The sequence below is a fragment of the Choristoneura fumiferana genome, chromosome 12 (assembly GCF_025370935.1).
Source record: "Choristoneura fumiferana chromosome 12, NRCan_CFum_1, whole genome shotgun sequence".
Lineage (NCBI taxonomy): Eukaryota > Metazoa > Arthropoda > Insecta > Lepidoptera > Tortricidae > Choristoneura > Choristoneura fumiferana.
The window spans coordinates 7,863,705-7,888,769 of record NC_133483.1 but is presented as its reverse complement, the minus strand read 5'-3'; the positions used below and the strand labels follow the sequence as shown (position 1 = coordinate 7,888,769).

The 25,065-nt window shown below is 34.8% G+C and overlaps 2 protein-coding genes across 2 annotated transcripts; both read left to right on the top strand.

Annotated features, from left to right (window-relative positions):
- The first annotated feature begins 788 nt into the window (after positions 1-788).
- LOC141433221 (lysosomal proton-coupled steroid conjugate and bile acid symporter SLC46A3-like) lies at positions 789-7,211 on the top strand. The gene is made up of 7 exons (XM_074095166.1): positions 789-1,933; positions 2,012-2,162; positions 2,427-2,528; positions 2,881-3,018; positions 4,469-4,552; positions 5,043-5,199; positions 6,229-7,211. Exons 1-7 carry the CDS (start codon positions 1,124-1,126, stop codon positions 6,389-6,391), a joined length of 1,605 nt encoding a protein of 534 aa, XP_073951267.1. The 5' UTR covers positions 789-1,123; the 3' UTR covers positions 6,392-7,211.
- A 1,340-nt stretch (positions 7,212-8,551) lies between these two features.
- Positions 8,552-24,555, top strand: LOC141433223 (lysosomal proton-coupled steroid conjugate and bile acid symporter SLC46A3-like). Its single transcript, XM_074095167.1, has 7 exons — positions 8,552-9,428; positions 13,561-13,720; positions 19,181-19,282; positions 20,675-20,812; positions 21,575-21,658; positions 23,248-23,404; positions 24,352-24,555. Exons 1-7 carry the CDS (start codon positions 8,649-8,651, stop codon positions 24,458-24,460), a joined length of 1,530 nt encoding a protein of 509 aa, XP_073951268.1. The 5' UTR covers positions 8,552-8,648; the 3' UTR covers positions 24,461-24,555.
- The last annotated feature ends 510 nt before the right edge of the window (positions 24,556-25,065 follow it).

Below are 25,065 nucleotides of genomic sequence, written 5' to 3'. Positions count from 1 at the left end.
CAAGAGCATAACACGAGCCATTTTACCCAAGATGTTTATAAATATAGATGGAGATGGCTATGGCTATAAATATAGCGTTCATATCGAGTTTTACACTCTGATTTTCACTTAGATTGCGAGGAAATAAAATAGCAACAGTGGAAACAATTGTTCGCTTTCTATGTACCTTTTATTTTTCATGAATTATTATATAATTATATTTTTTTAGTTTTATTGATTTATTTTGATTCATTTGATTATTTTTTAGGTTTACATAAATTAAAAATTATTAAAAAACAATGTTTAAACTTTTTTGTTCATGGCTGTTGACACCCGGATTACCACAGAAGTAATTGGATAACCTACCTCAAGGTCTAAGACCAATCTTAGAATAAGATTTTACTTTATACACTAGATCATATACGATATGTTTTATTTGAATAAGGTCGAACTCATTACGAGTAAAAGGCTGTTCTTACGTGGCACAGTGCGTTTTTTAAATGTTTTATACTTAAATGTAGGTACTTCAAGAGCCGAGTACTGTCAGCTCTAAACATATTCGAGTCTAATTTTATGAGCACCTTATTACTCTTAACTGCTTATGCTTAATGTTTTAAAATTAATCCGTAATATTTCAGCAGATAGTTGGATTAGTTTGAGTGAACACCACTGTAAATTGTGTTTAACATGTTTCCATACATTGATCGATGTTTAAAGTTTGCCGCATCAAAGGCGTGATACATTTTGAATTAAACTCCGATGAAAAACCTTTATAAGGGTACGTGTTTAATCACATTAACCCAACCATCTGCTGTAATTTTTAATCGATTATTAAGCAGAGATATGCTCTTGCATTGTATAAAAGTAATTGTTAATTTAATATTTTGGATTTTTATATAGAATACTTATATTGTGATCAAACTCCACAGATTACAAAATAGGCTCTACGTTTAAAATATCATGCGATTGGTCACTTTGACTTATTGCAAATTCAAAATATTACACAAAACAAAGACCTGATAACACCACGGATAATCTTGCTATCTACGTATCTACATTGGACACATTCACGATATTTATAGTAATGTTTCAATAATCGTGACTAGTAATCGTGGCAATTAAGTAAAGAACGGTAACATAAGCCATGGCGGAAAAAAGTAATGATTTAATACATAAATTGGAAGAAGATCCACTGAATCGCCCAAAAATCATGAAGCAACCGAGGAAAAAAACTTTAAAGGCAAAGCTTGTAGAAATGAAGGATAATATCACTGTTGAACCGTTGCTAGCTGGACTTCTTATACCAAGCATGATCTCCCGGTTTGCGATGGCCAATCTGAACTTAGACAAAGCGTGCAGAGTCAACAAAGGATTCAGTAGTGAAATCTGCGACGCTTTGATCAAGAAATCGAGTGGCAATTATTCGTTCTATGAAAAAGAAGTGCAAAAACTAATAGCTTCTATTGATATTTGGAAAGGAATAATTCATACAGCGTTGCCTTGTGTTATCATCATGTTTTTAGGCGCATGGAGTGATAGAACTGGCAAGCGAAAGATCTGCATATTACTTCCTATTTTTGGAGAGTTATTGACTTCTATTAGTAATTTGATAAATGTTTACTTTTTTTATGAAATCCCGGTTGAAGTGACAGTATTCTTAGAGACTACTCTTACATCAATTTCCGGAGGTTGGATGACGATATTCATTGGGGTCTTCAGTTATATCACTGATATCACTTCCGAAGAAACCAGGACCTTTAGGGTCGGCCTAGTGAATTTCTGCATGACCGCAGGTCTGCCTATAGGAGTGGGTCTCAGTGGCTTTTTACTTCAGAAGATGGGATATTACGGAGTATTTAGTTTGACCCTGGTACTTTTTGTAATAACTCTGGTATACGGATTTATGAACTTAAAGGAACCTGATCAATGGCTTAAAGAGAAAGGTGATCCTGTGGTAAGTTTTGAATGTTTATATTTGTTTACATGCTACTAAAACGATAAAATTCACTTATTTATTTTGCCGATGCTCCAGGTTGAACGTCCCAAAAATGACGCCGCTTTCTTCGACCTCTCGCATATGCGTGAAACTATTGCCGTAGTTTACCGACCTCGTGCGGCAGATCGAAGAATCAAGGTCGTTCTAACACTTTTCTGCGTATTCATACTTTTCGGACCTACCATATGTAAGTACCTACATAAGCTAGAAGATCAAGTCAGATTGTGACACCTAGCCCAATAATACTGAATACTTGAAGAAATACTTGTAGATAATGCAGATAGATTTAAGCCTGTGCATTGTGCTGGAACAGATAATATCAATAAAATCAGAAGTGCATGTAAATAAAAAACGGTAGTTATGTATATACTCGTAGTAGCATTTTGCTAAGGAAAAAAAGGTGTGATAAATGTATCACCCAAAACATTTTTTTTTATTTCTCTCTTTTTAGCGGAACAACATATATATTACTTATTCGTCCGCAACCAGTTGAACTGGGACTTGGTGAAACATAGCATTTTTATCAGCTTTTTCATCGTCCTACATTCCATTGGTAAGTTTTTAATAGAACATTAATTCCTAGGCTGTGAAGCAGGTAATTGCTGGCATATTATGAACTTTCACATAAGTTTACAGGTATATAATATTATGAATACATATAATATAGTAAATAGTATAACCGACCTCAAAAAGTATATACATTTCTTAAAGCATTCAGCACACACACTGGAGTATGGGGGGCCAACTAAATATACGGTATTGACTTTTTTGTGACTATATATATTACGTCCGCACTTGACATTATAAAATGATTTAATAACCCTATTCCTCGAAATGGTTTTGGAATTGGATCACATTGCAAAAAAAGAGATCAATGCCAATTGTTTTTGTAATATTTATTCCAGGAGCGATATTTTCAATAACTGTGCTGAATCGCAAGTTGAAGATGGACGATGCGTTGCTGTGTACTGTCTCAGTCTTCAGCAAGTTCGTAGGCTCCGTGTGGACTGCTTTTGTCACCACTGACCTTGGAATGTACATAGGTATTTATTCGATACGTATATCAATTATTCAGAATAATTAAACTATTTTTCATATTTTACTCAAACGAGAACACAAAAAAAATCAAACCCGTTAGTTTACATTCCATACTCTACTATTATAATCTCACTCAACTATGCCAATGCCAATTAGTGCCACACACACACACGTACACAATATATACATCACGCTCTCTTACCTTAATAATATTTCTGTCGTTTAAATCATCATCATCAAAATCATTCTCTTTTACGTAGTAATAAATTTATAGTTTAATTGTGCAATTCCTACCTACATGGGCACGTATTTGCATATCGAAATTTAAAATATCTATGGTTAAAACGTCGACGGTCAAAATATCGAAAATCAGAATGTCGAACGATCATAAGGTCGTAATTCAAAATGTCAAAAGCATAAATTATCAAACGTACAATTATCGAATGCTAAAATGTCGAAAATCCTAATATCGACGGATAAAATATCGAAAATTGAAATTTCGAACGAACTAAGGTCTAAGAAGAACTAAGGTCGAAATTCTAAATATCGAATTTCCATAATACCGAAGGGTACAATAGTCGATAACTGATACGAAATTTAACTTTGGCACTCGCCGGCTGCTCCCGTGGCACGCTCGCTTCGCTCGCTCGGCTCGTGCTTATTTTGGTCACGGTTGAACCTAACCGCTCCTCCTCGCTGCGCTCGTCGTCGCACCTAATTTTTAGATTAGATTACTTAGTTAGTGCCAAGAATTTAAAACTGAAGTCTGATTAATTCGACCGAAAAGTTTAGGTGCGACGACGAGCGTAGCGAGGAGGAGCGTGTTAGATTCAACTGTTTTAACCTTAGATATTTTAAATTTCGGTGCCCACCTACATACCTAGAATTTACCTTTAGGTTTTATTTATAGCCCTAAAAAAGACTCGCTAGGTCGACAGCTCATATTATTATAGTCACTAGTTTTTATTTAAACAACAATTTAATTACAAGCACGTGTTTAAAAAATGCAGCAACTATTTTCAAATAATTTGTAATTTATGGTATGTTTTTGTAAGCAACATATTGATTTGATACGCACAGGAATTGATAAAACATTATTGAACACAAAGAGAATGGTTTTATCGGCTCGTTGTTTATCTTACGCACTTTTGAGGGCATCGATCTGTAACCGCCAAGCTAATCATATTTAAAGACGTTTGTAATACCCAATGACTGAAAACCAGTGTTGAGAACAATTTTTTTCCTCAAAAATAGCCACATTGATTCAATTGCAAATAAACTTTTAATTGATGTGCTTATTGTGATAAAATTGATACGATACCATTATCTCAAACCAAAAATATAGGTACTTTTTCCTTTTGAGAAACGGGATCCTGAAAAAAAAACATTTTTTAAAAGAAGTAAATGAATCTTCTTTTTATTTCACTAATTATACGTATTTAATTATTTTTTCAGTTCCAATTCTAGAGCTACTCCACGCATCGACCTTCACAACATTGCGCTCGATAATATCAAAAGTGGTGGAAAAAGATGAAACAGGTAATAATCATTCGATGGTACCGTTATTGTTTTATCATCACTATACACAACACAAATCATAAGTTTCTTGTCAATAGTACTCGTACTACTGTAGAAAGTGGGTGAAAATCAAGTTCAAAAATTCCATAACATTCATAGATAAGTGGGTCAAAATTCTTTTCGTTGCATTGTTTCTGACCACTTTGTCACGATATTATTTATGTCTTCTAAGAAATGGTTAACTAATATTTAACTAGAGAAAAATTTAAAATGCCACTACGTTCCATAAAAAAAAAACTCCGTGCCTTTTTTTCGGGGACAAAAGCAAGACAATGAAAAGAATTTTGACCCAAGTACGTAGTTACAGGTGAAGTTAAGTGAGAAATAAAGTGTTAGTTAAAGTGAATATAAACATTCAAAAATAAGTTTGTTATCTAATCTGCAATTAATGCTGCTTAATGTGTCATAAAAAAGACATGGCTTTGCACTACATTTTTTGCTTAATTTGTAGCAAAAGTTAACTCCCTGTTCTCACTGGCTGAGACGGTGGCAGCGCTGATGTTCCACCCGTTCTACTCCTGGACGTACATGAGGACCCTCACCGTCTTCCCAGGAACCGTTTTCATGATTAGTGCTGCTCTCACCATACCTGCTATGATAATACTTATGTAAGTTAATCATTGATGGTAATTGGAGGGTAGGTATTATTATAATGTATTCATTAATAACCTACCTTTTAAAGGAAATTAAAATGAATTGTGTGCTGTTTGAAGTACTGGAATAATTTACCATATGTTGTATGTTTGAACTCATTCATACAACTACACATGCCATCGCCGAATAAGATACCGATATGATCATATGATATAACGGATGTCTGTGTAAACGTACCGTAAGACCGTTTGTCACTATATCTGATCACCGGCGTTTCCTGTTCCATATTTAGTACAAAAAGCTTATTTTTGTCGTCATGTTACCAGGAAACATTAATAAACACCTCGATCGTTACGGTGCCAATTTCATAATTTACTTAGTCAAGCCAATTTTATCATTATTACCTTTTCCGGTCATTCTAGGACACTGTTAGCTGACCATCTTTAAAGTCTTGGCGTAAAAATATTTTAACCTTGTTTAGCCTGTATTTTGTCTTCATCTATTTTTACCTCGAGACAGAACAGTGGGCAGTGTAAACGCGCTCGCCAGGACTGAATCACACCGCGATAGTACTGTTTTACTGGCAGTACGAACTTTACAATATTTTGTGGCGATATCGCTAGCATATCGCCAAAAAAATATCTTTGGTGGTAGTACCTACTGTTACATTCTCACAGTAGCAGTTCTGTGCTGTCCATTATTTTATTCTGTTTCCGGCTCCAATATATTAATCGATATTGTGTTTTGGTTGGGAAGATCGCCGGAGTTTCTATTTGTAGTTTTATGTGTAAAAATTTAATATTGTGGGATTTTATCACTTTTGAATTTGTCTATAATCACGCCCGTAATATCTAAATTTAATATTTTAAAACACTGATGACATTAAAATTTAATTTAAGCGAAATTGTATGTTTCGACTTATGTTTCGAATTGTGTGTTTACCAATTGTAGAGACTATTTACTTACAGTAGTAAAAAAACTTCCTATCAATATTTATTGTTAGGTTTCAAGGGTGAACCAATCACAATGATTTACTGTTTCAGGTTTTTCTACATAAGGCACAAGAGAGAAGTAAAGAAAGCTAGAAGTACAGCCTTTAAGAGCGAAAAATACAATGCAAAAGATATACGACTAAGTACGACTTTCATAGAACAAAATGATCAAATAGATCAAGTTTCTGGATCTATGATAGATAAAGAGAAATAACACAGAATTAATGTTAATTTAAAACCAGTTAATATTGTCTAGTGCGAAGTTATAGTTGTAACATTGGTATTTCAGAATGTGTAGCACTAGAAAGAATATAACCAGAAAGCATAGCGTTTTAAAAGAAAATGTAAGATCATAATACTAACCAATTTAACCTATGGTTACTCCGCGATCACACCTATAAAACAGATATGTCTGTGCAATTCTTATGGACGCTCACAAGATGACGGTTTGTTTTCGTCAGTTTAAATAGCAGCCGTTAATCTTATAGTACTCTTGTATTTGATGCAACTTCTACCATTTTTATGGGACTAGTTACTATGCTTTACCCGACAAGATAATGCGTTGGCAGGCCTCCCACTGGCGATATTGCGAGAGTTGCGGGCAACCGGTGGATGGAAGTGGCGAGTAGTTGTCGTTCATTGTGGCGTTCTAAGGGAGGAATTTGGTTCAACGGTGAACGTCTTCCGGCTGATGATGATGATGAATTACTATGCTTTATTTAACAACAACGACTAACAACACGATGACCATCGAAACATGGACATGGGACATGGTATTCTGTAATCAATTCGTTGGAAGTTAGTAGTAGGACTTCGTGGAAAAGTGAGTTAGAAATTAGACTTACCTATGTAAATATTGTTGAATTTACTGTATATGTATAATTATATTATACTCGTACACTACTTAATCCACTTCATTGCTGATAACAAAGACTGATCAATTCTGTTAAAGTGTTGTATTTTACTAAGAAACATTAAAAAATTTACAAAATATTTTGAAAGTACAATAATAAAAACTTCGATCCCTTGTAATACTGAAGCATTTTATTCCGTAGATAAGAAATGTATCTAATCGTCATCCACCACCATTGTTATTCCAAAAGTGACAAAATTTCATCCACGGTCTTAAATCTAAAAAATACTGCCGAATACGAGCTCAAAGTCCTTCGAAACTAACTTAAATTCATAAATATCGAGGCACCACTCACCAATTTCAAGTCAATCCGATAACTGAATATAATACAAATTCGTACGTACGTAGTTCCACTTGTTTACATTTTGGCGTTTTTTTATTCATATAGAAATCGATTAATAAAAATCGGTTTTAGCTACAGAAAAATATTATTTTTATAGAATTAAAATGATATAATTGATTAGTTTTCTCATTTCTACTTGGTTGTTAGGTACCTACGTGTTACTTTGGTTCTAGCGGTTACAATTCAGAAATTCAACTGGATAATCATGGGAGTTTAGGAACACTGCATGAGAATCCCAAATTCCGCATTTACTTTTTGAATGAAATGGGAGTCAAATAAAAAATAATACCTGTTTCATTTTAAAAGTTACATAAAATATCCATCCTAGCCTATATACGTCACACTGCTGGGCACAGGTCTCCTCTCAGTATGAGGGGGCTTGGGCCATACTTCCCACGCTGGCTCAGTGCGAATTGGGAATTTCACACAAAAAACACTTTCACATAAAATATTATTTTATTATAAAAAAAGAGAAAAATAATAAAAACACGACCAATTGGTCGTGTAGAGGATTTGACACAAATTGACAGACAAGCAAAAAGCGACTGGAAAAAAGTACTTAAATGTAAAATAATTGTTTGATTTTTTCACTTTTTCCTTTATTTGCGTTGTGAGGTGAGGCCGAAAATATTTTATTGTATATAGAAGTATTTAGCCTAATTTTATAATACAATGTCAACGAGAAATACCCAATAGGTTTAGATTCCCTTAGGTTTGAAGTCGCGGGCACAGCTAGTACGAAATATAAAGACCTAATGTTAAACAGCGCCCTGCCTTTAAGCAAAACGTACGCAATATTGCATCATTTTACGTTAAAAGAAAGAAACATTTTGGTCACCGTCATCGGCAAACTGGCATAAAAATTAATTAAATAGTTTTAATATAAGAGCTTCTTACCAAATTTCAAGTCTTTTGGACAGTTGGAAGTACCTACTGTATAGGTGTTGATTCCATGGATCTCGCAACTTTTTGGAGACAGACGTCTTAAATGTGTCTTAAGTTGGTTTTTCGGCTGTTCGTAACTGCCGTCAACATATTTTTTATCTCCAATATCAATGTGTCACAAAGGGCAATTCGATTAACATTTAATCTTGTGATAAGCATTGTGCAAGACAAAATGTATCATTGTAGTAAATAAGTCGTTTAGATTAACACGCCAATCGATAAAGAGAATAATGAATACGTATAGCGTAAAATAAATATCTATTAAGAATAATGATGGCAGTAGCAAGTGCCGGAGAAACGGAGCCGCTAAGGGCTCAGGAAGAAACACCTAAGTTAACTTTAAGGCAACGCATCAGTTACGTGTCGAAACACATCACCGTTGAACCTGCCGGCGTTCTTGTCCTCTCTGCAAGTATATTTGCAGCTGTCTGCACACAAACTCTCCAATTAGAAAAAGCTTGTCGAGTCAATCTTAATCTCGGAGATGAAATATGCACGTCGCTCAGAAATCAAGACTCTGACAACAACACCCAATATGAAATAAAGGTCCAGCAATACGTAGCTACTAGGTTAGCATGGAGAAGCGCCATACAGTCAGTCATACCGTGCATTATTCTGATATTTGTCGGGGCCTGGAGTGACATGACAGGCAGGCGAATCATAGTGATCATGGTCCCGTTATTTGGAGAGATTTTGCAGTGTATTAGTAACATCATAAACGTGATATTCTTTGACGAATTGCCTGTAGAAGTTCTTATTTTCTTCGATGTGTTTTTCCCGGCTATTCTGGGAGGTTGGTCAACATTATTCCTGGGGTTATTCAGTTATATGGGTGACATTACTACGGTCGAAAACAGGACTCATCGCTTAGGGTTTGTCCAGTTCTGCACGTTCGTTGGACTGCCTATAGGCATGGGCCTCTCTGGGGTTGTGTTGAAGAAATTTGGGTACTACGCAGTTTACGGAACATCATTGATAATTCATTTGATCAATGTCACCTATATCTCGCTCAGACTAAAGGATCCGGAACGGACAAAAGAACAAAAAAAAGTAAGTATCTTTTTAATACTTGAGTAGACTTAGGTACAGGTACCTACTGAAATTCAGATTAATCCGGAACTTTTCAAAATATAAATAGGTTACTAGGTATGCTAGTTTATAAAATACGAAAAACCGGCCAAGAGCGTGTCAGGCACGCCCGAAATAGAGTTCCGTAGCCATTATTTTTCTAAGGATTTCGTATTTTAAACTGAATATTCCAAGTTTAGGTATATTTTATACCTTAGGCTGCTATTTACTCTTAAACTACTAATAATTCTCAAGAAAACTTAACCGTTATAGTTTTCCTTGTAAGTTTGATATACCTACTACCATCCTGAATTTTTTCCAATTTTTCAATCCACCGGTTTAGATTTTAGAGGGGGGGGAAGCTCAATTTTAATGAAAATATTATTTAGCACTTTAAAGTTGAATATTTTGCAAACAAATCACTGAATCGAAAAATTGTTTTAGCAACCCCCTAATGGTTTTAAAAGACCTATCCAAAGATACCCCACACTAGGTACAAGGTTGGATGAGAAAAAAAAACACCCCCACTTTACGTCTAATTAAATTTTTTTTTTATTATACCATTTTGTCGGTATAGTTTACATATATATTCGTGCAAAATTACAGCTTCCTAGCATTGATAGTCCCTGAGCAAAGCCGCGGACGGACAGACAGACAGACTGACTGACATGGCGAAACTATAAGGGTTCTATTTATGCCATTTTGGGTACGGAATCCTAAAAATGATAGTCTAAACCCAAAGAATATAATGATGTAACCTGAACATATCTCGTGTCATTAATTCATACCAAAAAGCTTTTTCAACAAGATTGGAGTAATGTCAGTACATTACTCGTATCTTGGAAAAAAAACATACACCCGAATTGAGAACCTCCTTCTTTTTTGAAGTCAGTTGAAAAGAATTTTGTTAGTCCATCTTGAAAAAAAAGACATTCTACTTTTTACACTAAACGACTTAATTATATTCTTCGATGGGAATTTAATTTAGGTAGCACTTGTTTGATTGCCAAGATTCAGCTTATTCTAAGATCTAAAACCATTTATAAGTTATATATAATTTGTATTTATGATTCTGAACAAAGAAAAACCTAAGATTTTATTTAGAAACATAGTAAAAGTGCCCATTTTAATTACATATTTATAGCAAAACCGTGACGGATTATGTATTTTTATTACATTTACCGTGCTTGTATTACCAAAAGTAAATATTGAAAATGTGCAAAATGAATTGCTACAGAAATTCTGTGATTTCTCACAAAAATATTCCCAATCCAGTGCGAAAGAATATAAGTTTCTTCGACAGAGTTCGAAGCACAAGCTTGAAGGATATCTCGTACGAACCAGTGTTGATTCTGTATACAACAAGCTGCATGCTGATGTTGATAGCCTCTTCCAATGTTATGTTAGAAAAAGCGTGCCGGGTGGACTTGCACTTAAGAGAAGGAATCTGTTCGTCACTGCGACAGCAGAATCAGACTGAGAAATACCAGCATCAAGAGGGAATCTTACAAAAATACACGACACCTAGTATCAACTTGCGAACGTACATAGTAACAGGCATTCCGTGCATCGTCTTGCCCTTTGTCGGCTCCTTTTCTGATAGAACAGGATATAGAAAAATCGTAGCAACGGTTCGCCTGCATTCACGATGTCACGCACGTGTATTTTATGACAAAAACTGGATTATATTTCTTCACAGCATCAGAAGCATTGGTAGAAGCTTTGGGAGGTGGTTTTTCTTGTCTCCTTTTGACTGCGTTTTCACACATTGGTGAAGTGACAACTGTCCGGGAAAGAACTTTCCTTCTGGGCATGCTTTATTTTTTACATTCGGTTTCATTTTCTATTGGTAAATCGATTGGTGGACCGATTTTAAAGCATTATGGGTATTGTTGGTGCTATGGTATTGCCTTCTGTGTGCATCTCGTAAATTTGACTTACATTGTGTTACGTCTTAAGGACACAAAGAGGAACAACCAACAAAGTCGGGTATTTATTTTTTTATAAGTTTCATAGATTTTCTCAATTCAGCTTTTAGAATTAAATAAAAGCAGCGTTTAGTCCTTAAAGATAAAAGATAAGATAAATATAAAAATATTTATTTGTTCAAAGTCAAAGTCAAAATATCTTTATTCAATTTAGGCTATAACAAGCACTTATGAATGTCAAAACACGTCGTCGACAGTCGTGTTAAAACACGAGTTACATAAAATACAGCTGTTCGGTTTCTTTTCCTGTTACAAATATTTAAGTCAGTCAATAATAATAACATCATGACTATATAATTTAAGGATAATCATTTTCAATTTTAATTAAATCACTTACAGTATAGTATATTTTGCGTGCACGACACGTTCATGTCGTCGCATTGTTTTTTAATGTCTAATCTAATAATAGATAATAATAAAATTATGTCAAGCCGTAACTCATTTGCTACTATCTCCTCGTGTTTCAAATTAATATATTTTAACACTGAAATGGTGCTTCTAAAAATATGATACAAAAATTCCTGGCATTTATGGGTTCATCTTACCGTATGAGCCCAATCCTTGAATTCTTGAATTAATTTAATCGTAATTTTATTGTGTTAATAATAATATTAACCTTTATTACAACAGTACCTAAACGTAGAGCAGCATCCTTTAAGCCCTTGATTGTCTATCTTCAGAGTAAGCAAACACTGTTCTATGAAAATAAATAATAAACAGTAAGTAGTGACTGTTGGGAGATCTTATTTACGGCGCAATTCGTACTTTGAGCTACTTAATATTATGAATTTCTTAGAAATACGTAAGATTGTTTTGTATTAGCAACTGCGGTTACTTTAATTAGGTACACCTATGTAATTATACTTTATCTACGTTTATTTTTTATTATGTCTGTTACCTATGTCAATGTTTTTCACGGTTTTAGGTAGGAATTGTACTGGTATTCAATTAATTAAATATATTTACTCGTATTATACGAAATAGCAAGATTGTACTGAACGAATTCTTATAAGAAGAATGTTTTGATCATTACTTGTGAAAGATACTAACAAAACAGGAAAAAATCTATATCTAAATCTATGACTAACTGAATGACGAAGTACACAGCCTAAATTAATGGACCCAAAAACTTAAAATTTAATAATCATATTCGTTGAGGATCATTGAGGCGCTACGCCATTTTTTATTTTGAGCTAAATAACCATTTTTTACGGGAGCGAAGCCACGGGCTACTGCCGGTAGTATTAATATTCAACAAGGGAATAAAATACAGATTATCGCTCGATTGTACAATTAAACTAGTAAATGTCGTTTGGATTTAGAAACAGAAGAACCTTTTTGTTTTCTTTTATCATATGAATCTTCAGAAAAACTACGTAATGAGTGTTACAACTTCGCGTGAAATAAACTTACTGCAATTCACTACACTTGTACTACTAATTTTACCAGTGTCTATAATCTAGGTTTCAACAGGGCCGGATTAACCACTAGGTATAAGTAGTGCCACGAGAGTTGAAGGATTACACACACAGCTACATGAAGCACTGTTTGCATAAAAGGTGAATGAATGAAATGAATGAGTGAATGTCAAAATCTCACTGTCATTACATGACATTTTCTTGTGTGGGTGACCTCGACTGTGGTGGCACTACCGAGTAGGCCCAGGGCCCTGAATTGGCCAAAGGCCCCTACTTAAATTCAATATACTGGATGAAATAAAAAGGATATAGATTAGATAGTATAGACAGACATAGATGTAGATAAAGAGATAGATATAGATGAAAATAGAATAGGAACCAGAGAAGATGCCGTTGATACACTGCTTGAACCATCTATACCAGATGATGATGATTATTTAACTCACAATATTCGTACCTATGCATGTAAGCTGTCTTCAAATGTTGCAAGTCGAATTTTACATACTAGTACAGTCAACGTCATAAATAAGTGATCACTTTTGTACCTTCTCGCTTTCAGTCGGTACACAATTTCATATGGCTTTACAAACATGACGTTAAAGTGACAAGGTACAAAAGTGATCTTATTTATGACGTTGACTGTACCAGTGATTAAATCGATTTAAAATTTGGTACGGATGTAGGTACAATAATAACTTTATTTTTCAGCACGACGGCCAAGGATTCTTGCACTTCATTCGCACCTTTTTCGACTTTTCAAACGTCAAGGAGACCATTCGAGTGGTCTTTAAAAAAGGACCCAACAAGCGCCGCCTGCGCATGATCGTACTGCTGTCTGTAGTGAGCATCTTGTTTGGACCCATCTTTGGTGAGTTAAATTAGGTGCTTGTAATCTTTGAAACAGCCGTGCCGTCGTAATACAGTATTGTTACAATTCAACCGAAGAGCTTAGGCTCATACCTCTGACCTTTCAGATTTTTTGATCATTTATTCATTTGAAGTTTAGGGGCTGTTTCACCATCCATTGATTAGTGTTAACCGACGGTTAAATGTGATGCCGTCTCCATATATTCGAACAAAACAAATAGAGACGGCGTCATACCTAACCGCCAGTTAACACTAATCAATGGATGGCGAAACAGCCCCTTAGACTTTTAGATGAAAGAATCAACATAAACAATTCAAAGATGTGTATAAAGTTTAGAGCGGATTATGCACTGGAAAATAAAACAATAGTTTGTTCAAAATTACAATATTATTAACTTTTTAAAAACGTACCCTCGACTAATGGACGGCAATCTATTCAAAATTCAAATAGCAAAAAAAAATTGTTGGGCGGTTATTTTTTATTTTATTGTTTATGAGTGACGCTTTAAACGCTTGCATATTTAGCCAACAGTTTCAAAATTGAAAACTATTTTAAAACTAATTGGACTATGCATAATAAACGAATTAATCCTTAATATAATTGAATAGATTCATATTCAGAAACCGTGTTTTTTAATATTTTTGCACAGTTGTCATTTTGAGGTTATTTACACGCTTAAAAATCCTCCATTCACAAACACTGTGTTGGCTGTTTAGGGGCTTCCAACGTAAATAAAAGAAAATACTTGAATCCCTAGAGTATAAAAAAGAGCTTTAGTCCCGATATGCAGAGACTAAAGTAACATTTTAGGAGCATTGAGAAGTGAAAATAAAATAAATTTGTTATATCTTGCATGCGTTACTTACACGTGGTTTGACCCAATATGTTCACGCAGCGACAAGCGTAGATCACGTTTTGATAGCCGTATCTATTATTAAGTCCAAATAATATATTACGATACGATGTATTGCAATAGATAACGAAATCGTAACCTAATTTATATATCTTAAAACATATTTTATAAAATGTGTATTGAAAAAAATCCTACGGCAAGTTACTTTTGAAAGACAGTAAGAAACATTTGCACTACATTCACAATTAAACTGGTACTTTTTAGAATGTAATCAAATCATGCATCAATTGGTACGACATGTACCCCACACATTATTATATTTCACTAGCTGTTGCCCGCGACTCCGCCCGCGTAGACTTTGTTTATCGCTATCCCGCAGGAACTACGCAAATTTTCCGAAATAAAAACTATCCTATGTCCTTCACCGGAACTCAATCTATCTGTATACCGAATTTCATCTAGATCGGTTCAGTAGATCCAGAGATTGCCCCCTACAACCTCACAAACTTAGAAACTTTACCTCTTTATGATAGTACCTAGTATAGTTACGAGTGTATAATTCACCTTAGATTAAATTCGTGTTAAATATTAAAATTCTAAGAAAATCAGGTGAACCTCAAGCCACAGTACAACTTTATCTTAATAAGTCAACATTGTACTGTAAGAAAAATACTAGAGTAGGTACTAAAATGACGTATAATAACAAAAAATCAAACCGCCGAGAAAACTGGAAGCAGAAAATAATAAACCTTTTTAGGGCTCCGGAGCCAAAATGGCAAAACCCTTATAGTTTTGCCATTTCTGTCTGTCTGTCTGTCCGTCCGTCCGCGGCTTTGCTCAGGGACTATCAATGCTAGAAAGCTGTTATTTTGCACGGATATATATTTAAACTATGCCGACAGAATGGTACAATAAAAAACTAAAAAAAATATATTTTATGGTACCTCCCATAGACGTAAAGTGGGATGGTTGGGTGATTTATTTTCTCATCATGGATAGATATTTTAAAACCATTAGGGGTTTGCTAAGACGATTTCTCGATTCATTGATTTTTTGCGAAATATTCAACTTTAAAGTGCAAATTTTCATTAAAATCGAGTCCCCCCCTCTAAAATCTAAACCGGTGGGTGGAAATTAAAAATTCAGGATGGTAGTAAGTATATCAAAATTTCAAGGAAAACTATAACGGCTAACTTTTTTTGAGAATTATTAGTAGTTTTACTCTTAAATAGCAGCCTAAGGTATAAAATATACCTAAACTTGGAAGATTCCGTATGAAATACGAAATCCTTAGAAAAATATTACTTAATTTTTTCGTAATGGCTACAAAACCCTATTTTGGGCGTGTCCGACACGCTCTTGGCCGGTTTTTTATTAAACATTAATCTAGGTACTAGTTCTAAGTCGGTGTCTCAGCACGAGCCAGCAGAAGTGATTGAAGCCCCATACGAGTATATAGTAGGGTGGAGCGTGTATGTAGGTATGGAAAAAAAAGTTGTTTAATCAGTCTCGAATACCCCTAAAAACTTGCATATATATGGACTAGTTTCTTACATAAATATTTTTATATTATTTTTTCGACATATGTTTTAGCCCTCTACCTTACCTCGAAGATTTTGAGGTTTGTATGAAAACTTCGTAATTTCGCATTAAATTTAATAATATGTTGTTGTTAGCCTGAAAAGTTACGGTACATCAACTTCGATGAAAAATTGTATCAATACATACAGTTTCGTGTTACAAGTCACATAAACATACTTAAACGAAAATTGGTGGTATTGGTAGTTTTAGCAGTCAATTTAATTTGAAGTTTAGGTACATTTAATGCGTTACAAAGGCGTTTAACTTAAACTAAGGTTAAGGTTTTTATTTCGAATAAAATGACAACATACTTACAATACAATACAATACAATGACTCTTTATTGTACCTACACTAGAAATAGTAAGCGATACAGAAAACAGGTACACAGAGACAACATTTATAAACACAACAACAACAACACAACAACAATTAATAATTTATTTGTTTAGAGACACCATAATTTTAGATAAAAACTCAATATTTTACGGAATTTAACTTACCAGTTTTTTCAAATCTTTGAATCACAGTACAGGACTCAAAGTAGCTTTAATTTTTTATTTTTTTCATAGTCCTTTGAACAAACCGCACCTTTGTAGCACTATTCAACATTCAAAAACCAAAAAAAAATCGCTCCACCCTAAAATATAGTATGTAGGTGAGATAGACCACTATATAGGCCCACTCATGCTGGCTCGTGCTGAGACACCGACTTCAAACTAGTACCTAGATCAGGCTATCCCCATTCGTCCAAGGCCGCAAATACCGATCTCTAATGGTGATTTTCCACCAGCGAGGCGAGATGAGACGAGGCGAGACGAGAATTGAAAGTATGCATTCTCGCGCGCCCGCCGCGAGCCGCCGCGGGCGCCGCCATATAAATTTCAATTCCCGTCTCGCCTCTTCGCGTCTCGCCTCGCCGGTGGAAAGTCACCTTAAGTGTATCCCAGAGCAGAGGACTCAAATGCTAGTCGGTTGCCACGCCTCGCTGCGCACGGACGGCGCTACCTATCTACAATCTACGTTTCCCGCGCAAACAACTCTCGCACGCAGCGCGTGCGTCCTGTGTACCTACCTATACCAAAAAAAAAAAAAACGAGCGAAGGCGCGAGAAAAAGCTAGCGTTTACATAACGGAGGCAACCCTAGCGCACATTTCAATGAAGTGCGTCACCCGCGCCCTGATAGGAGCGGTAGGCATCGATAGCGGTGGGATCGCCCTCCGTCCATACAAGTGGTGTATCTGTTACGTAGTAACTTGTATATAATCTGTGCCTAGATTAAGGTTAAATAAAAAAGGTTTATTATTTTCTGCTTATCGGTCTTATTGGCGGTTTAATTGTTTTGTTAAAAAGTTTTTATTTTATATATTTTTTTCACCGTTGGCGTATTTTTTTCTAAATTTATATAGTACCAATTTCAAAGTACACCCTATCCAATAAAAAAAGAATTATCAAAATCGGACTACTCTGTAAACAGTTATGCCTGTTCATGCATTACAATCAGTGACTGATCAATCAATCATCCCCTGTTTTCCTACCCTTAGGGTAGGATTTTTTTCCAAATTTATATAGAAACACCCTCGGAGTATACGCTTTCCAATAAAAAAAAATACGCGTTGACTTGAGAACCTCTCTGCGTTTTTTTTTCGCGGTTAAAAAACCTAACAAAGGCGATAAGTAACGTCGTATTATTTTGATTCTGAAGCCATTGGCCATTTGCCATTTGGTCATTGCGATTAACAATATCCAGAATTGAAATTATAGCACATTAACCATATGATTGATGTTAACTGACCACCAACAATTTTTTTTTTAGACTCTTCAATTTGATTTTCATATAGACCAAAGTTATCCTCCATTGGGTCAAAGTACCCTGACTTTGCGATACGTGGCTGGTCTTAAATCGTGGAGATAAATATAATAAACAAAATTTCCCATGTTCAGGAAAAAAAAAACAACTGCTTTTGGAATTGTTTTTGGATCATAAATAATTTACCATAGGTTTATACTTTTGTATGCTGCCTTAGATATTTGTGTATAATTTATCGTGTATTTTTTATTAAATAAAAGGTTATTCTGAAAAAGAGGATAAAAGAGAATATCACAGGAGTAAAACAGTATGTTACCTCCCACACAAACCATAATTAAATATGCCTTAATAAAATACTGTACCTAGTGAAACAATAATATTTCCGCATCGTAAAATAATGGATTAATAGTCGTACGATATCATCTAAATCTATCAATTTTAAAATCGTGACTCTCCTATATCACATATTAGATATTCATTATCTATTTTCTGAATAATAAAGTCATGTCCTGAAATAATAATTAGACACACCTCACAACGAATATGTGATTAAAGACTTAGCACACATTTCAGGGACAGCCTTAGGGTGTTATTTTTTACAATAAGTACAGCCCCCTGGTTGTCTAATCTGAAACTTTTGGCTTGTTTTGAAGTAAAAACTTACCTTGACAAGACAATTCTTAGGTGGTAAACATCCATGTTTTAATACAAAACTACAAGCTCAAATAAAAATGTCAACTAGCTGATAAAATCTATGAAAGCTATAATGTTCTTACGATATTCGTATATCAATTTCAACAAAATATTTCACCACTTACTAATAATATTTTTGAGTAATGTAATGTCCTGTGTGGCCTTCCAATAAAGTTTTGGATAAAAATACCTACTTATTACGGAAGTTATCTTCAGCTTGTATTTGCATTGCAACATCTCTCCTTTTGATACGTTAAGTGGAGATCTAAGTAGTAAATCTGTGTACTTACATATGTCACAATTCATGTCACAAACGCAAAACAAAACCGTCAAGCAAATGCGAAACATGACGTTTCTCATGATCAAGATGATCGTGTTCTAAGATATTAGGATAGCATTGCCCTCTGTCGTCATAAAAGCCCAATAACCCAAACAAATAACCAACTGAAGTATTTTGATTCCGGATTAATTTTAAATGACTTGCAGATGTTTATAAGTATTCAATAATAATGTTTTTTTCCAGGTGAACTGGCTGTATTGTACATGTCAACGAGATATCGCTTTGGCTGGGACGAACTCCAGTTCAGTATGTTCCAGACGTATAATTTTGTCACGCATACACTTGGTAAGTTATAAACGAAATTTTAGACGAAATGGCAATTACCAAATTGGTTACTCTGGGCCATAGATTTTCGGCTATACAGCACGGTTTACACCATACGCGGAGCGGACTCCTTAATGACTTAGTTTAACTTGCAACGACCCACTTCTTAGAGGTTCGGAGTAAGGTCTTTACTTACGTTAAACTGAGTCAGTATGGCTCGCGTGTAAATTGGGCTTAAGGGGGATCCCATGCCTTCGATCTGAACTCCTTAGCTTTCTAATGTTTTTTGTAGCTTATTATATTAACAACAACTGCTTTAAGCAATATAGTGTCCCATATTTACTTCAAAGTTCATTGTTTTCGAGATAATTGGCATCAAAGTTGAACAATTTTAGGCCAAAAAACTGGTTTTTATTTTTAAAGAAGAAACCTACGCTTAACCTATACACAAACATATTAATACATTACTTAATTCATTCTTAATTATTTCCGTTTTAAATCCTAACTTAAGACCAGCAACTTAATTAGTACCACCCAGATGGTAAGTATTATCCCAGCATGGTAACAGTGGAGCTCGTCTTGTCAACACTCATTTGCAAATTAGTCCTTGCATTAATTGCTTACTTCACCGTTCACGAACCTTATTTTTTAGGAGTCGCGGCATAGTCGAGCGAGCGCGCGAGACCAATCATTCATCTAAGGGTTTTAGTTAGTCGGTATCGGTATTAACAAAAGGGGAAGCTTTAAAATAACTCTAGGGGCCGCTAGGCAAAATAAAGTTGTAAACCTATGGTCTAGTCTAGACCCAACCCATTAGTCTTAGAGTATAGATTATTGGCAATTTATGTAATAACTAAACAATTAATCATCACTATCCCTATTATACAATTGCATAACTATTTTCGATCAAATTATGGATAACGTAATATGTTTATGTCATCCTACATATACAAAAAATAACAATCATTATCATCATTATAATTAACTATTATCGCTATCGATAGTAAAATATTGTTTTCCTAATTACTAATCGGCTGTAGGCTTGGCTAGTAGCTTTTTATCGCTAGAAATTTTTACGTGCTTCGTCAAGTTGAAAATAAAACTAAATCTGCAACTACATATTTGAGTGTAGAACTTTTGCAGTCATTTTATCGGAAGCCGTCTGAAACCTTTGTTTTCTAGCCATTTAAAAAAAATCTCATTATTTTTGTTTCTTTTATTGTTTTATCTGACATTAATTAGCTAACTAACTATCGTATGATAAACATAGATAAGTTTTTGTTAACAACTGTCTATATGTAATTTTTTTATTAAGTGTGTGATATTTCAAAAGACATGTCCCGTAAATCAAATAAAAATAACACACAAAATTAAAAAAAAACTATGATCATAGTTAAAATGTTTTTTTTTCAGGGACCGTATTCTCGTTGGTTGTATTCAGTAAGGCGTTGAAGTGGCACGACTCTGTGTTGGGCATCATATCTACAGTCAGTAAAATAGCCGCTTCTTTCATATACTGCTTTGCACCAACGGGACGGATATTTTACTTAGGTCTGTAATTATGTACTACCTTACCTTACCTTATCGCTGACGATTCGGCTTCATGTTTGAACTTTTGTACCAAAATTGCCGAAGTACAGTGACAATGTACTTAAACGTAAAGATATATCTTTAACCTCGGCACACTGTGTATTGTATATGAACCGGTTTACGCATCATAGCAAATATTATAAATGTCACATTAATTATAATCCAGCTGAATATTTCCGGTACGAGCTAATGAATGCCGGTGGCGTAGAATCGCTTGGGGAGACCTATGTCTAGTAATGACGATGATGACGATAATGATGATGATGATAATGAATAATTAGTATTATAAATATAACCGCGAGTAATTTTTGATGTCAGAATCAGAAAAAATCAACCATTTCATTGACGACCAGATGGCCTAGTGGTTAGAGAACCTGACTACGAAGCTTGAGGTCCCGGGTTCGATTCCCGTGTCGTGGCAGATATTTGTATGAAAAATACGAATGTTTGTTCTCGGGTCTTGGGTGTTTAATATGTATTTAAGTATGTATCTATATCTATATAATTACATTTATCCGTTGCTTAGTACCCATAACACAAGCTTTGCTAAGCTTACTTTGGGACTAGGTCAATTGGTGTGAATTGTCCCGTGATATTTATTATTATTTATTTCAACGACTGTAATAAATAGGAGTTTTATTTTGTATTTAATATTTAAGTACTCTTAAGATCAGCTTTATGCGTTAATGATCCTTTATTGACCGTGCGTTTTCATATTTTCAGCTCCTCTAGTAGAAATGCTAAATGGAACGTCTTTGCTGGCAATGAGATCTATTATATCGAAATTGGTTGCATCAGATGAATTAGGTAAGTTGCATAATGTTATGAAATTAATTGTGCAATGTAACTTAATAAAATTATTCGGACACCAGGAACTACTATGCTTACTGATAAAACGAGAATACGAAATTTACCTATACGTAACAGAAGCAGTAATAAAAACAATAGCATAAATTTACAGTAAGTTCCAGTTATAAAGATAACGCTTACGTACTTACGTGCTCTTAAATAAATATCAGTTCTTTAAAAATAACTTTCCATAAAACGAATTAAAACAAACATACTAAACCTATAGTTGTTCTCATAATTTACTCTGAATAAACGTAACATGATAAATTATGACGTGAGGTCGTGACTTGAATCAGGTTTGCTTAATTTCGCGTGCATATAGTTCCATATCCCATAGTCCGCAGAAATGGTACCCTTCACTTTGTAGCCCGTACCCGTCTGTCAAAGACCCGTTTGCTTAGAAACGTGTGTAGTATATTATTATTATTATCAGCCTATTCTGTCCCACTGCTGAGCAAAGTGTGGAGTTATCAAGCTTAAATTAATATCAAATACTCTGGTCTACTACCCCCTGTCAATAAACATAAATTGTAATAGAATCAAAACCTACAAGGTACTTCTATTTGTCGTAGGAACTTGGAATTAGGTAAATATGAAGGTAGCTCTTCAAGCACAACCAAGAATCGAACGGTTTTTTTTCTGTCTGTATATCTAAGTCCACCAATCACCACCAATGTAATATTATCCCTAACTGCATACATTTTGCTTACGATCAGGGCTTTGCTAACACTGGATGTTCATATATACCTAAAAACTTGTACGGAACCCTCATTGCGCGTATCCGACTTTCATTTGGCCGTTTTTTTTCCAATATCTAATTTATATGTATAATTCTGTACAAACTGCTCTAAACGGCGCCTTTTTGTTCGCGCTCGTTTGTCTGTCCGTATCTTTACTACAAGACGGTATCTCTTGAACAGTGATAGTTAGGTAGGTACCGTACACACTTGAAATTTCAAAGTGGAAATCATAAGCGGATGTCCGGTATTTTAGAAGAAAATATGGACCACTTGAACTTCATCGGTAAAATGAAATAAAAAAAATATAGGTACCTATTTGCGTTTTTATCTGAATAAATTTACTTGAACGATAAGTATTTATAAATTGTGTTTTGTGTATTAATAAAACAATTTTTAAACAGTAAATGTATAAGAATTATATTTATTAGTGTTTTCGTCTTACCAATGAGACTTAACAATATGCTCACAAAAAAGTGCTATTTTTCTGTGTTTTTTTCCATGATCTCTACTATAATGCTAGCTACGCTATGTAGTACGCATTTGCGAGACGGAACACTCGAGTGCGACTTCAATCCGCATTTGGCCACTTTTTACCAAAGATCGTGATGAACAACTAGAAAGAAACTTTAATAGTTTAAAATTAGGCGTGCATTGGGTCGATTCCAGGAAATGCAGCGATAGTTTACGCGGCAGCAGCCACTGCCTACCCTGCTGTCGACACAATTCACGCCCCACACACTTTTTTTTTAATTAGAAATCTAGCAAAACTTACAAGTTATGTGACGTAATTCGCCATTTTGTTTACAGGCAAAGTGAACTCTATATTCGGTTTAACAGAAAACTTAATGCCCTTGCTATATGTGCCTTTGTATACTACGGTATACACTGCTACTATGGAGGTCTTGCCAGGAGCTGTTTTCCTCATGGGGGCTACCATGACGACACCAGCAGTCGCTGTTTTCTTGTAAGTAAAGGATAATTGAAGATTTAAAAAAAAACATGCATGCGCAATAATGCAATTTTATTTAAGATTGGTTTTTGGAATCTTTTTGTGGTTTAAAATACAAAAAGATTCCAAAAACCAATCTTAATTTGTTTGCTTAATAACGACATCTCTTGTCCGGGTGAGCGGTTAGTTCCAATGGAGTGCTTAAAGTTTCTCGATGAGGGCTACAGCATAGATTTCGCTAGTGTCGCTGGTTAAGTGACTAAATAAGAAATAAACAGGCTGAGATATGTGGTAGGAGGAATTCATGTCTGTACCGTTGTCCAGCGGTGGTGTAGGGGTATAGCACGCGGCACGGAATGCCGAGGACCTGGGTTTGGTTCATTCATGCATCTATATTTCAGTTTGTATTTTCGATACAATTTTATTTCACTACTGGCTTATGCCACAGCTTATGCCCACGAATTCTTCACCTTCGCAGAAGCATACTATAAAATTAAATATTATTTACTGTATGATGATCAGTGATCGGATAATCGGATGCATATTTACCTAAAGTTTAGGTGTTGGTTAATTTGGAATGCACTTTGCTATCAAAAAATCCTGCGATTCGGGGATCGCAAAATTCAGTGTTTCGACTAGTACTTATGCATATTTGAGATTTACCTATCTAATGTTAAAAGTACAATACGAAATATAGTTTTTGAAAAATTAAATTATTTTATATTAATATTCAATTGGTGGCAAAAATATGGTTACGTTAGGACCGTTAGCCGCGACACGACAGTGTATATATGCATCCGATTAGTAACCTACGCAATATCGGGATCCTGGAATTTTTTCTTCAAATAAATTATATTATGTAGCCGCTTCCATACTTTTATACCTAAAAACAAACTTTAGGTAAATATGCATCCGATTATCCGATCACTGATGATGATGATTAGCCGTTATTTTTGTTTTAGTTGGTTATTCTACGAACACAGAAAAGGAGTGAGACGGTTAAAAAAGGAAGAAACTTTGAAGGAAGCAGCGATTCCTCTAAATGGCACTGAAGAAATTCCAATAAAATAAAACGTGGTTATATTCTCTTCTACCTCAAGTTAGTTATTTGTGTTTGTCTTAGTTTACTCCTTATTAAATAAATATTCCTGTAAGACCGATATCAATATCTTGTTTTCTTACCTAGTAGTCAGTAATGAGTCAATTGCGTCAAAGTCGTCGAGACCACAGATATAGATTACACTAAAATACGCAGATGCATCTACTTCGCGTGTCCGAACCCCGGCCAAACGTCAGGGTTGGCCCCATACAAAGACTGACCACTAACTGACTAATCATGACTAGTGACTAACTCGAGCCCCACGGCGCGGGGGGCGGCCCATTTGAATCGATTTTGCGCGGACATCGGGGAATTCACATCGCTAATTCGCTCTTGAGACGTCACAGTAGATGTAAAAAAGTGACACGGTTGGTTTTCATACAGATTGAGGTGTTTGCGTTATCTAGTGTAATCTATATCTGTGGTCGAGACTAAGGTTGTTATTATCAGACACAATGATAATCTAAACAATACTAATTATATCTTTAAGTGCACAAACAAAATTACAGAGGCTCAAGCTCTGAGCAATCTCATTCTTATCGAGTAATGTACGCCGTATATATTATAAAGTAAATAT